The sequence below is a fragment of the Corvus kubaryi genome, unplaced genomic scaffold (genome assembly GCF_017639235.1).
Source record: "Corvus kubaryi isolate FWS band 111438036 unplaced genomic scaffold, C.kubaryi_AGA036_p1.0 138, whole genome shotgun sequence".
NCBI lineage: Eukaryota > Metazoa > Chordata > Aves > Passeriformes > Corvidae > Corvus > Corvus kubaryi.
This window is the reverse complement of record NW_024580672.1, coordinates 20,501,387-20,515,431: the sequence shown is the minus strand read 5'-3', so window position 1 is coordinate 20,515,431 and position 14,045 is coordinate 20,501,387. Positions and strand designations below refer to the sequence as shown.

Below are 14,045 nucleotides of genomic sequence, written 5' to 3'. Positions count from 1 at the left end.
AACACACACAGAGCCTTCCCCACGGGTTTTATTTACAGCTCAGGATGTGAAGATGCTCCCAATCCCCTCTCATATTTTATTATCTGAATAGTAAAGTATTAGCATGTAATAGAGGGGAAAGTTGCCCACAGATTTGGTTTGCAAAGCAGAAAATGCATCTTTAGAAATCTACAGATGTTAAGTCTAAGCAAAACTGGACTGAGTCATCTTCGTATTTATGTTAAGGACAGTCAGGCTGTCTTGGAGATGAGGAGAAAAAGTCAGAAAGAACCTGATCAAACTATGCAAAATTATAATACTAATGAGAAATAAGTCAGTATTCACACCACACTTGCTGTAAAGTGTAAATTACTGAAACACAGATAAATTTTAAAAACTTCCTTTAAAGTACATCATGGAATTCACTTTTACAGGCACCATGCCTACTATAAAATGAAAAACTGCAAGTTTGGAGAGATTGTTTTGTTCTTTTTAATAGCAAATGAAAATTTACCTACAACAGAATTCCATCCTTTTCCAGACAGTCCCTTCATGTCACTATTGATTTACAGCCCAACTTTGTTTAAAACTGAATTTAAAAAAACAAATGCTTACCTTGGAAGCGGGTATATCCTAATGTTTCTCCCCGAAAACTCTTGTAATATTTTACTCCATAAACTATAATTGGTCTTCTAAGAATATGTGCAAGTACAAAAATGTGTGTCTGCTCCAAACTCGCTCCAGGCTGAACCAAACACAAAGAAAGACATCAATTGAAACACAACTTACCATCCTGTGTGTTGAAATTTAAAAAAAACAGTCTTCAAGTTGAGAGAGAAAATGCTTTTAAGAGTGATAAAGCTTTAACAGGAAAAACAAAAGACTGAAAAATTATTGGAAATAAGGAAAAACATTTCTGCTTGTCAGCTGTCAGCAATAATTCTCTGTCCTATTGCCCAGATTCAATGTAATGGATTTCATTCCCCACTTAGAAGTGAAACTCTACATAATGTTAGGTCTAAAAATAATGCACTCATCTGAGGGCACTTTAAGGCAAATACCTTTTGATGATAGGAAAAGGGCACATCCAAAACAAACCTCAAAGAAATAGCACCAAAATCATGTTTATACTTTAAAAGAGGAGCTAAAAATATTCCTATAGCTGGAAGCTTATAGGAACATAAATCTCATTTTGGAGGGGAGTTATAAAACCTCAGCTTGCTGGAGTTTGAGCAGTGTAAGCCGACAGGTTTGGAGGTGTGTTTTGGGAGGTAAAAGTGCTGCAGGAGCTGGAGGCAGGATATTAAACACATGATTATCTACTAGTTTGTTCTACAGACTTCACCTTAATACCATCATTCGTTTTTTGTGTTGCACTGCTTAATAGCAAGCTCAAAAATTTTAATTTCAAATGAACCTTTCCATACTTGCAGAATAGTTTACTCAGTAATATTTTAAGATCATTGGCTTAAGAGGGATGTTCTTCCTTCATACAGGATATTCTTATTCCCCAAAACCACTTCTAGTTCTGAAATTTCTTTCAGAAATTAAAGTATCTTTTCCAAAAGCCCTCTGACAAAGGAGTTTTCTTACCTGGCTTGCAAGAGAGAGAATGAATGCCCAATCTTCCTGCCACTGTTCCTCTCGCAAGGAGAAATGTAAACCGAAGCTTTGGGAATACCATGATTCCCACTCTTTCCAGCGTGTGTAGAACCTAAGATGTTAAGGGGGAGAGAGAGAGAGTGGCAAAGGCAAAAACATTTACTCAACCACCATAATCCTGACAGCAATATTTAACCCTTGCAATCCTTTATCCCAAGAAGGGGGAAAAAAGAGAGCAAGTATCAGGAAAACTGATTTTGTTTTGGTTTTTTTTTATCTTCAGGAGACTCCATTTATTAATCCTCATTTAAGAGCCATTTAAAAAAGAAATGCAATTTCGACAGCAAACATGATCCAAGTTCCTACCAGGCTCCTGCCCAGTTTGATACTTCTTGCAATAGGGGTTTTTTTAAGTCTTATTTAGGCTTATTTAAGTGTTGATATACAGGGAACATAAGTAAGACATTCCATTTCATACAAGAGGAGTTGCTCATTCTTCTCACACAAAAAATACAGGTATTTTTCTATTTTTAACAACATCCTGAGTTAATTAACTTCAAAGTACTTGCACATCAATTTCCAACAGCCCATGGTTAAGAGGCAGAATCTGTTTTCTACCAGATTTTGGAGCAAAGGGGTGGTAATTCCATATTATATGGAGTTGTAAAGCAGTGTGGATAAGAATCAAATATGCAATGTGGGATTTAGTTTAGTTATGATATTTTATTTAACCATTTACCAAGAGAAATGACACATTAAGAAGATGATGTTTACTTTTAAAAATTTTAAACTCTATATAATCACCACACTAAGAAAAAGCCACAGCTTCATATTAGGAATCAGGATTTAGGGAACAGTGCTAAGCCAACTTTTAACAACGGTCTTTCCTGTGAAGACAAAGAAACCATTCTGAAGTTTCAGCTTATTAAAAAAGTCACTGAAATGAACTCATTTAATTAAAACTTGAGAGTGTTAGCAGACAGTGAGTGTGTGTGGATAAGATCTTTCCTATGCTTTCAGTGAAGCTGAAATCACCCTAAAATCTTGGTGTGTAGGACAGCAGCCACCAGCCAGGCTGGCTTTCCTGAGTCCATCTAAAGCCCTTGCATGGTTTAAAATTCCTATTACTAAGATGTTTAGATAGGTCTGTGCTAATTCACAGTAATATATCCACAGGGAATCTCCTGGATCTGCATTCCAGCTTTTATCCAAACACACCAATATTTCCACCTTTGCAGCTGATAAATATTTTGCCTGTTTTCTCCCATAAATCTCTAACTGAGCACTTTGTGCTGAATGAATTCATTCCCAGGTCTCCTGAAAGACATTTAATCAGATTCTGGGTGAAAGAAAAGAAAAAACAAAGCAAAACAACAACAAAAACTCCTACATCACCAGAGTGAGAGTGAAAGCCCAGAAAATTCAAGGGAAAAAAGAAAAAAAGGAAAAACACCGAACTACTCCCCAAAAGCTTGACTGATTGTGAAAGTGTTCTCCTAAAGAAATTTCTTCCCTGAGTTAGTCAGCCATACACAAGATTTTGATCTTATTTAAAGCAAACTTTTCAGGTTAACACAAGAGAACTGAATGCATCCATTAAAGAATAAAATTCTGCAAGTCAACTTAGGGCATATGCCCATTCTCCAGCAAAAGCTAATGGTGGCATACAAAAAGGGACACATCAGAACACACTTTTGTGTAAACTAAAAAAGTGTAGCTACTGAAAGGTGAGTGGAAAAGCCTCTGGGAACTTCACTATGGAGCTTTTTCCAAGTACCACATACAAGACTGTCTCTGGTAAATAGATTTCTCTTTGTTTAGCGTCTAAACAAATAGAACAAAACAAGGTCAAGTGAGTTACATGAATGTTTTCTGTCTGACTATAAAAATACCCATTTTTAAGTGTCTTTGTGGAGGCTTTGAAGAATAATTCCACTAGATAGAAGTTTAAGCAGGGATTGTATTTAAGAGCCTGTTCCAGTGACGACATTGCTTCCAATCAGCCACGTGTCCTAGCCCGCAAAATTAAATGTATCTTCTCAAATGGAATCTATACAGCAAGTATAGAATGTACAGGATGATCAATTTACAACAAAACCTGGCTAAAAGACTTATTCTAAAGACTTGTTCCTAATAAGGAACATGACTTGTTCCTTACAGACTTGATCTTTAAAGTCTGAAGACTTGTTCCTATAAAGGAACACACCAATCAGTTAAAAATTATGCTTCTAATAAGGACAAAGATTAAGCAAATTCAGAGTAAAATGAAAATTCTGTCTAGACATAAACTAAAAAGCTTAACAAGATTTAATAGCCTCTAAATGAGTGTTACATTTATATACACCAATAAGTCAACCACAGTTAACACCAACATTTTGAGAGATTTGATCCAAAGCTCAGTAGTTTGCAGCATGTTTTTGGATACCATGCTTGGTTTTGTTACCATAAAGAGCAAAACCTGTTCTGTTTTGGCCTGATGGGAGCTGCCTGTGATGCCAAGGAAACTCCTGCATGGACAAGATGCACACTCCATGCTGAACAACACCAAAGCAGTGACAGATCCTTTCAGACACTGGTTCCTGGGAGAATTGCTACTGAGACATCACTTTCTGGAATCCAGCTCCGGAGGCTAATTTGGGCAGTTCTCTCCCAATAGCACGAAATTTACTTAGAGGTACTCCTAAATTAACCTTTGTTGTTGACCTGCACAGCACTGAGGACGGGGACAGGCTCTTTCTGCAGTATGTGCTGACAGTGTTTCTCCTGTCCTTGACTACAAGAACATCAAATAAATGATCACCTGTGTCTTGGATTATCAGTCTTTATCAGCTCATCCCTTAGTCCAGGACACCCTGGAGAGCTGCTGGACAACCACTGGGGGTCCAACTAAGATCTTCCCTCTAGCAGAAGCAAACCACACTATCCAACTAAAGAAGGTTGTCAGTGCAAAGCAACCGAAGTTGTTTTACAGAATGATGAATCAATTTTATGGCCAAATGACAGAATAAGTTAAATGCCAACACTCTGTGCTTTACTGCCATTATTTTAGCAGGCAGAACAGGGATAAAAAGAGCAGTCCTGAGTAAAGCCATAACTAAGCAGATGGAATGAAAATACTGAAAAGTTTATAAGGAATAAAAAAGGCTGTCTTCTACTAACAATCTTCTGCACAGCTCCCACCAAGCAGCAAGGCATGGCACGTGCATGATTTACATTGCAAGGACACAAATTCCAGCTGCAGTAACTGTGGTTAGTGCATGCTTGACAAGTATAAAGCATTTTAGTGTTTGAAATGCCATTTGCTGAGCATCACACGCCATCCCTGCGTTCGCAGTGCCCAAGTTTCCAGTGCTCGTATTTAAAACGTAAGATTAAGATCACAGCCGGGACCACGGTGACTCGACAGCTTCGAGGAGCACAATCCCAGGGAACTGGGGAGGGGTGGCTGTGGGGTTTTGCCACTACAGCACATGGAAAAAGCTGCCCTAACTCACCAGTGGGAGCAGTCGTGTAAACTGTCGTGCAGAGCCTTGCGCAGCACGGAGTCCTTGTCGTAGATGCCCCAGGTGGCCTGGAGCACGGAGTCGAGCAGGCAGTCGCCAGCAGTGCGGTTCCAAAGTGCGTACAGCCTGCTGTCCAGGCGTGTCCCCAGCTCCAGGGACCAGTTAATGATGGGAGACTCCTCTTCCAGCTCTGCAATGGGACAGCCAGCTCTTAAACACTCCACTTACTTATCTCAGAGAATTCAGACAGAAGAATAATGGCACAGTCTCAATAATCTGCCCCTCTGCATGAATAAAAGTGCTTTCCTTCATACTACAAGGAACAGGTGAACTACACCGGCAGAAGAAATTTCTTCTTCTGTCAATAAAATAAACCAAAAGCAAACCAAACCATAGCATGACATCATTTGTTTGAGGATTGTTACTGAAATGAAAAGATTTTTTTCAGTTTTCCTTAAAAAGCTTGTGACTCAAAACTGACTTCTAAAGATTTTTAAAGCTCTACAGAGATACACTACAAACATGATTTCTACAGACTCTATTCTCCCTCTGCTGCATAAATAGACTGGAAACGTTAAAATTAAAATAGTTTTACATGGGCATGCAGTGACAGGTTAAGGGGGGATGGCATCCTACTGCCAAAGGGCAGGGTTAGATGGGATATTGGGAAGGAATTGTTCCCTTTGACAGTGGTGAGCCCTGGCACAGGCTGCCCAGACAAGCTGTGGTTGCCTCATCTGTGGAAGTTGCTGGTTTGGAGCAACCTGGTTGAGGGGAAGGTCTTTAAGGTCCCTTCCAGCTCAAACCATTCTGTGACTTTATGAATTCCAGGGTGAAGATTAACATGAAAGCATCCAATCTCTGTTTAAAACATGCTCATGGACAAAGCCACATATATAAAGACACACGTAGTTTATTTTTAGTAAGAGAAACATTCTCTGATGAAAAGCCAGGATGATCCCAGCTGTTCTCGGTGCATTTACCTTTCTGAACATCTCTGTCAAGTACTTCATCAAATAATTTTTCCTGGACTGTGGGTGGTAAATCTTCAATATCTGGAAAAACAGACAGCAAATACAAGAGTCACTTAATGCTACTGTAAAAGAGACATCACCAGCTGCTGCTCAGGAGAACTCACAGAACAGCTTTTGCCCTATCAGGTCTAACACTTCCTCTGGAAAGCTGCTGTCATGTGTGGCCCGAGGCTTTGCAGAGCTGCTGAGGGAGGTTTGCACCTCAGCCTCACTGTCACACCTTTGATGCAGAAAGGATCATCACAGCATGCATAGGGTTAAGACTGTATTTCTCTGAAGGAGAAAGCGGAGAATCACTTTGAGGTGAGAAATTTAAAGGAGTAATTTTACTTCCAACCCTATTGTATTTAGCACAGCTGCAATCCTAAGCAATGGTTTTCCACCTATCTGAATGGCTTCTTCTCTGCAGTCTATCCCAAAGGACAGATAAAGTTTGTCAAGGAATGTGTTCTTCTCCAGAATATCCACTTCCTTAATCATCTCATTCAGACCTCAATAAAATAGTTTTGAGAACCCCAAAGGTTTGCAGATAAGTTAGAAAACAAGAAATGGGAAAACTATTGAGCCATGGAAAATGCCCCCTACTGACAACCGCTCCAAGAACTTTAGAGACAGAATTTGCAACTACCTTATAAAAAAGAAGGAAAAAAAACAACGAACACTCTCACACATTCTAAAACTCAGCATGTGCCACACAGTAAATATTTGCTCCTGGCCTGCATTCCAAAAGGATAAGCAGTAAAGGGTTGCCAGGCAGAGCAGCAACCAGAGAAACTTTGCTGGTTTCAGCACAATCATGAAACTTAAACATGTGAAAGTTAAGGCAATAAATAAAATAGGAACAGGAATATCCAGCATCCCTTCAGGCACTCTAGGGGATAAGGACTGGGGCCTAAGTGGTATTTCAAGGACACAAAGATCTCTCTTAATTGCAGTGTGGTAGCTGCCAGTCCTGCTCAGATGTCCAATACCCCAGGGCTTTTAAGTCCACATTTAGGCACATGAGTTGCTACTGAAGCACATTAATGCTTGGTGCAGGCAGGGTGATGTGGGGTGGTCCTTTTTTTGTGTGATTGATTGGGGCTTTTAAAGCTAAAACTGCTTTTAGTGGCCAGCAATCAATTTAAAAGCTTTGCACTCTAACATCCATGCATTGGCTTTTCAGGAGGATCCAATCTGTTAATTTGAAAGGTTGAGTGGAAACTGGTTCCTAAACTACATTGTTTAGGTAACATCTGAACAGAACTGTGTGATTTATACTTCTATCCTTGGAAATGCTCTCTGGAGCCAAACTGCAAAAGATGTGCAATTGGCAAAGTGTGAGGAAAGTGGAAAGTCTTGATGCTTTTGAACAGTCTTATTTTCTAATTACTTAATGGCTTAATGTGTTAAAAAGCTGCACAGTGCTTTAAGATGTGTCTCTTGAGAACACTGAACAAATCCTTCAGTTCTGGAGAGAACAACATTTCTCACGTGTGTTAGGAAATCCTTCTGTTGCCCGTTTCCCTTCTCTCCCCCAAAAAGCAATGAAGTTTTAGTCTCCTACAGACACCCTGTACACCCACCCTACCTGCCTCTCATACACAACCCACAGAGTACAACTGAATACAGCACCTCAATCAGGTACCCAAGTGGTAAATATTATCCAGACTTTTTGAAGAGGAGGAGATGAGGTAACACTCAACCAAAAGGGTTCCAAATAGAATTCTTAAAATGTTTTGTAAAACACACAACGAGATCTGCTGATCGGCACAGTTTCCAGCTGCATATTTTCTTACTGCTTGTAGCATTTCTATTAAAGGAAACAGCTACTGAAGATTAAAAGTCTTCTAATAGCTCCTTGTTAATAGATAAACATTCTCTCGATCTCAGAGTACCTCAAAAGTATTCAAAAAGTGCTATTGCTACAAGCAGGTACAACGAACAGCTCTGGGTCTCAAGAGAAAGGACTGGAAGCTAAAATAGCCATGTGAAAAGTCGTACCATGGACCAGAAATGTCTGGGCTCCAATATTCACTTTAAATACAGCCTTTCCTTAGAACACACCACTTTTCTTCCATTTCTTCATGTCTAAGTAGGACAACAGATGCTCAGCTCACAGGAGCAATGCATGGATGAAAGTGTGCAAATACTGAGCAATTAAATTCAACTATTAAATCTGATCTAATAAAATAGGTCTTAATAAATAAACCTCTTAATAAACAAATTAATAAAGCTCTTAATAAATAAAACCTGCACACACATCACCACCAGAAAGTCAAAATACATTATTTTCAACTAGTGACCAAGCAATAAAATCTTCCAGCAGGAAGAAGGGTTTTGTAGCTACCTGCAGGTAACGTAAACGTCACAAGGTCAGTCAGAAAATAGCAAGCAAAGTCTCCCTTTCGCTGATGAAGAGATGCAGCAATTTCACGGCGGATTTGTTCCGTGACCTCTGGACACACCATGGCAGGAATGCACTTGGCTGCATGCTGGGATACCTGTAACACAACACAGTTACTGCACTCAGGATTATCCCATTAAATATGAAGATTTGGGAGGGATGACCACCAGCAGAGAGTACTTGGTTAGCAAGGAATGCAAGAGACCTATAAACACTGGCACTCTGAAAGATTGAAAGTTTAGTGACTCCTAATGAACTGTCTCATTTGTCATGGAAATGATAACTGGTTAAAAACATCTTTCAATCAAAGCAGTGAATTAACAGGTGACCACTCCCAGCTGAAAAAGAGATAAAAACGGGAAAGAGCTCATAATAACGGCAATCTCAAATCTCATGCACGAGCCCAGTCTAGATTTAACAAAACTTCATTACCGCAGTACTAGACAGTTTCCTACAAACAATCTTCCCAAAAACTATTAAGCTAAGATAGTTAAATTTCTACAGTTCTAGTCATCACTGGCAGCAGAAACTAGTTCAACAAGGAAGGGCAAGTGGCACAGGGATGACACCAGATGCATATTAAAAAAACACCTTTAAGACCCACATTTTCACTCATTCATATCCTAGAAAAGGAAAGTATCACTGGGGCTCAAGCACTACTAAGCATTTTCAGAAATGGCAAGATGAGTCAGTATTCCTAGGCACCGAAATAAACCAACCACAAAAGTCTCTAAGACAGTATTTCAGTAAATTAACTTGTTTTTAAACATGTAACTCCATCCACCCAGAGTTATGCAAGCAGCACAAAGCTACTGCTATTAGTCGTATATAAATATATACTCAAGGCTTTAGCTACATTTGTCTTGCTTCATCTACTCTTTTTAATTATTCAACACTGAGCATTCCATCATCTTTATGTGCTTTGCAGGCAAATAGCAGCTTTCAGAATTGCACAAGGCATCAGGGAAGGAGGCAGAATAAAAATCTTGCCCTGATCAGGTGAGGAACCAAAAGTCTGAGTTGAAGAAAACAGACAAAAAAGGATAACAGAATTATTTACAGGGCAAAGATGGAGAACAGCAAGTCACCAGAAGTGAGGTGACAGAAGGAAATGGAACATGGAAGAGCAAAACAGAAGAACCAGTCAGTTTATAAAATGGGCAAAAAATAGAAAAAATTCAGCAATTTTGCAAAGCAAGAAAATTACTTCACTCTGGAAGAGAAGCTCCCACAAAAGCCAGGAAGGCCAGACCAGGTAGACTTACTCATTAACAAACTCAGAACAAACTACGCTGGCACTGATGTCAGTGCTTTGCTTTGAGAGCATTTCCTCTCCCCCACCCAGAGCACAGGAAGCCTCACAATAGCTCACTTCCACTGCCAGTAAGGTCACAACGTGTGCCAAGACTGTTCATTAATGAGAAAACTGAACATCCTCAGGACCATCACAACAGAGTCTCTTAAAGCAAACTCACTTCTTGAGGAGAAATCCAAGGCACAAAGCAGCAATTCACATATATTCTAACAACACCACAGGTCAAAGCTGCGTGCCTCTGGCTGCACACAGTGGTGTGGTTACATAAAATGCTGCTCCCTCTCTGCAAGGGCCAGGAGAACTCACCTCAGTGAGGAGGATGGCCAGCATGTCCTGCCTCTGGAAGCGGATGGCCAGGTGCACGAGGGTGTAGCCCACGTCGAAGGCGGACGGGCGGTTCAGCAGCCGTACCTCATCTGCCGTCAGCTGCCGGGCAATGTCCCCTCCGGACGACTTGTAGGCTTCCACAGCAGCTAAATCACCTTCCACAACTCCTGAGGGCAGAGAAACAACATACAGTTCACTTTAGACAGCAAGGGAACAAGCCACCTTATTTAACAGCTCGCCTGTAGCTACCCTGTTACAGGCTGAACAGACGAAGATCAATTGCGTAGCAAGAAACTTGACAAGTTTTAATTATTTTAAGCAGAAGATTACAAAATATTTACACTTACCTCATCTCTCAGACCATTTCTATTAACCCACACTAGCTGGAAAATGTAAGAGATCAAAAGCCAGCTCAGAACTGGACCTGTGATGAAACACTGGCAGTAACATACTCACAAGCATTTCATTTGACCAGAGAGAAAGTAATTTCTTCACATGACAGAGATTAGTTTGATTGTTTTATCTTCCCTTTTATCTCAAAAACAAACTACTAGATCATAGAAATAGGATCTATTAAAAGGTTTTTGGACTAAAAGTTTTATTTTTTCCAAACAGTACAAATGATACAGAGCACAGATTTTTCTCTTCAGCTCACCATCTCTGCTACTAGTGGAACCTGAGAGTTTCACTCGGGGTACTCTATTAAAACTGAATTAAAGAGGAATTAAATACACTGTGTGTACCTTCTAAAACAAGATGGGAGGAACAATGAATGATCCTAATGTCTTCTAGAGTCCCTGGCAATCTTTGACTTCTGCACCATGCTTCATATCAAGACCACTCATGTTGAATGTATTCCTTAGCTGCAGTTATCAGAATACACTAAGAGGTGGTGCTTATGCTAACAGTATCTGTTCCAATATAAGACTTCCTAAATTTACAAATGCCTTCAAAAATATTCTATTTAAGTGCAGTGCTGAACTGAGGAAACAGAATAGTGTCCCTGAAGCCATCTTGAATGGAGAATAGAATCTCACCACTGAGAAGCAGCCCTTGTTGCAGCAGCTCAAGCAGAGAAGAGTAAGAGCACAGATGACAAATGAGAAAACCCTCTCCCTATTTTCTGCAGCTAAACCTCCTTCCCAGCTCCTGAGAGTCAGCAGTTGAGTAGAGGCCACAAGGCTGGCGATTGAGACCAAAGTCCATCTTTTACTTCATTTGCTCACCAGAACTCAAAAAAGTTGATTGAAAAGGAAAGGTCATCAGACCCAATCAGGACAATCACTCCCACTCACGACTTAAAATAAAACAAAAAAATAAAAGGAAAAAGCCACAACATTTCCTGCCCCCTCAAACAAACTCCACATCCCAAACAAGCAAAAATCCCCAACCAAAATTAAAAAAAACTCCAACACAACAAATTGAAGCGGCTGCTAGAGAGAAGCACACTAACCACTGGCTTGCTGGTTAAGCCACGATTTAGAAAAGCATTCTTAGCTCAGTGAAAAAGTATCATTTTGAATGCTGAGATTATAAAGCTTTCAGAAGAAATGCAGGGGAGAAAAATGGGATTATCAGTTCAAGACATTTCTCTACAAAGTTATCAGCTGTGCTCTGTAAGCCTCCACTGATAAAAGCTTGATTATTCAACAGTGGTCTAAAGCAGAGAAGTTCCAAAACAACAATTCAACTGCAAATTTTAGTCATACAAGACCTACCCACTCATTCCCAAGTCCTAACAGACCAGGGCAGAAGGAAAACCATACAAGACAGTATTTTTTTAGTTTGCTGCTGCATGTGTCTGTCTCCTGTAAGGAAGACAATTCCTGTTCCCTCTCCAGCACTACTGTCTCATTCAGTGCCTGCCCGTGTATTCTCCCAAGATGAGTTTTGTCTGTCCAATTTTAGTTCTTGCTCTGTAGGAGTCAGAAGTGCCAAGTGTACAACTTTATTTCCATGCAAGCACATTTTTGCCACTGATAAGGCAATTCCTCATGGCTGCTGCAATGATCATTCCAACCAAATACTCCAAACTGACTTTTTTTTTTTGCGTGTGTGTAGATATGTATGTGTACACAGATAACAAATCAGACTAATTTCTCATGACCTGCCCTCTTAAAACAAGTTATACCACAGCTTTGCCAAACCCAAGAATCCAGGAAAGAAGAAATTTGATAGAAGAGCAGGTTCTCTGCTATCTTATGATATCCTTAATTTTTTATTATTACATTAATTTAAGAGAAGCATCTTGTTAAATACTAAAAGCCACTAAGATAAAGACTAGTCACCCCTTTTTGTATTTTAACTACTCCTACTGACGCAGGAGAGATTCCGGTTACCACATCTGCACCTTCCACCACATCCCTCAATACAAACACACCCAAGACCAGTAGGTGGCCATTCTGAGAATCCAAATACCCACAATTAATTTCAAAATTCAAACAAATATCCCTAAAATGATCTTTTGGTGACAGATGGTTAGACCCAAATCACATTCCAGCAAGCCAGCCTGTCAAGCAGTACATTTTACTACAGCCTACTACTGGGAAATTCATCATTTTAATTATTCTTCTAGTCCCCCACCCTCAGTTGCTTATTATCATCCCACTCTTCATCAAACCTCAGCAACAACTGAAGTCTAAGCTGATGCTGAGGTGGTCACGTGAGGTTTGGCAATGCCTTTTTCAAGCACTAACTACTACAAGCTGCAATAAGGATCCAAATCAGTGACATGTGCTCTATGCAGCACTGCCAGTTCTGGAAGTTTATTCCCACGTCTTGCAATTCTTGACATTCCTAAAAGCCCCATGTCCTAGAATTACTAAAATTGTTATATAAGCTGTCAGTTAAAAAACTTTGCTGATGAAGTTTAAGCCAAAGATCAATTAATACATCCAAACCAGGCAAACTGCAGATGTTTTCTGGGCCTTATTTTTTAAAAAAAATTATAAATGTATTTTTAGTGGCATTTTAGGTACAGGGTTGGCATGCTACATGACACAAACTAGCACAGCTACAGCTCACTGAGAGACCGCAATGTGACTGTGTGCATGGACTGTATCTGGTCATTCTTTACTCTGTAATCAAAACAGGTAAAAATGACTCTTTATAGCAGGGGGAAGCATCAGGAAATTTGTTTGTCTAGTCCAACTCACTACTGCAGCACCAGTATTCTGTGGGCATTACAAACCTCTTTGGCCCCTCTGAGCCACAGCAAGAAAAGTCAACGTTTCTCTTTACCTGTTCTACCAAATACCTACTCCATTGGAGCCACTGCAGAAGAAAAGGGAAAATTCCTGACCATCAGGTGCCCTCCTGCTTACAGTGCCAGAGTCCATGCAAGCCAAGGCAGCAGTGAACACAAAACACAGTGATAACAGGCAGACTGTCAGAAATATGAACCAGAAAACACAAATCTTGCCCCAGAACTATGAGGTGGACTTGCCTACATGCACCGTGCCTGCAATTCTGAAATTCAGTATCACCATTTCAGAATGAGACCTGCATATGCTTCTATTGACAATAGGAGGCACATTCCTACAAAGGCTTTGATTTCTGTGAGATAAGAGTCTCCAATTCATTAAGTCTATTTAAAAAGAGCTTGAAAACCCCACTGTTTATGAAAACTATTACAGAAATATTTACTGATGTTATAATTCCCTGCATTTCACAATGCAGAAGTGCCTCATTACTTACACAAGCAGACTCCGAATCGTGTCCTGATCCAGCACTGTGCCAGTTGGATTATTCCCCACTGACACCCACTGCATTCCCCAGACTGTTAAAATGTCAAAAGGAAGAGTGGCATTTGCCTTAAGATTGTTCCCAGAACACCCGGGAGCCTCCAGGAGCTCAGCCTCTTGTGAGGGCACAGCCCTGATCAGCTTCAAGAGCAACAC

The 14,045-nt window shown here is 40.1% G+C and overlaps 1 protein-coding gene across 2 annotated transcripts in view; it reads right to left on the bottom strand.

Moving 5' to 3' along the window:
* The window catches only part of ZRANB1 (zinc finger RANBP2-type containing 1), a 41,458-nt gene that overhangs the window by 6,028 nt on the left and 21,385 nt on the right, over positions 1-14,045 (bottom strand). For both annotated transcript variants that reach the window (XM_042019557.1, XM_042019556.1), the window contains exons 4-9: positions 10,126-10,313; positions 8,448-8,601; positions 6,068-6,139; positions 5,076-5,274; positions 1,573-1,693; positions 595-724 (exon numbers count right to left, since the gene is read on the bottom strand). In XM_042019557.1, the coding sequence (XP_041875491.1) occupies positions 595-724; positions 1,573-1,693; positions 5,076-5,274; positions 6,068-6,139; positions 8,448-8,601; positions 10,126-10,313 (864 nt within the window). The remainder of the gene's footprint in view (positions 1-594; positions 725-1,572; positions 1,694-5,075; positions 5,275-6,067; positions 6,140-8,447; positions 8,602-10,125; positions 10,314-14,045) is intronic.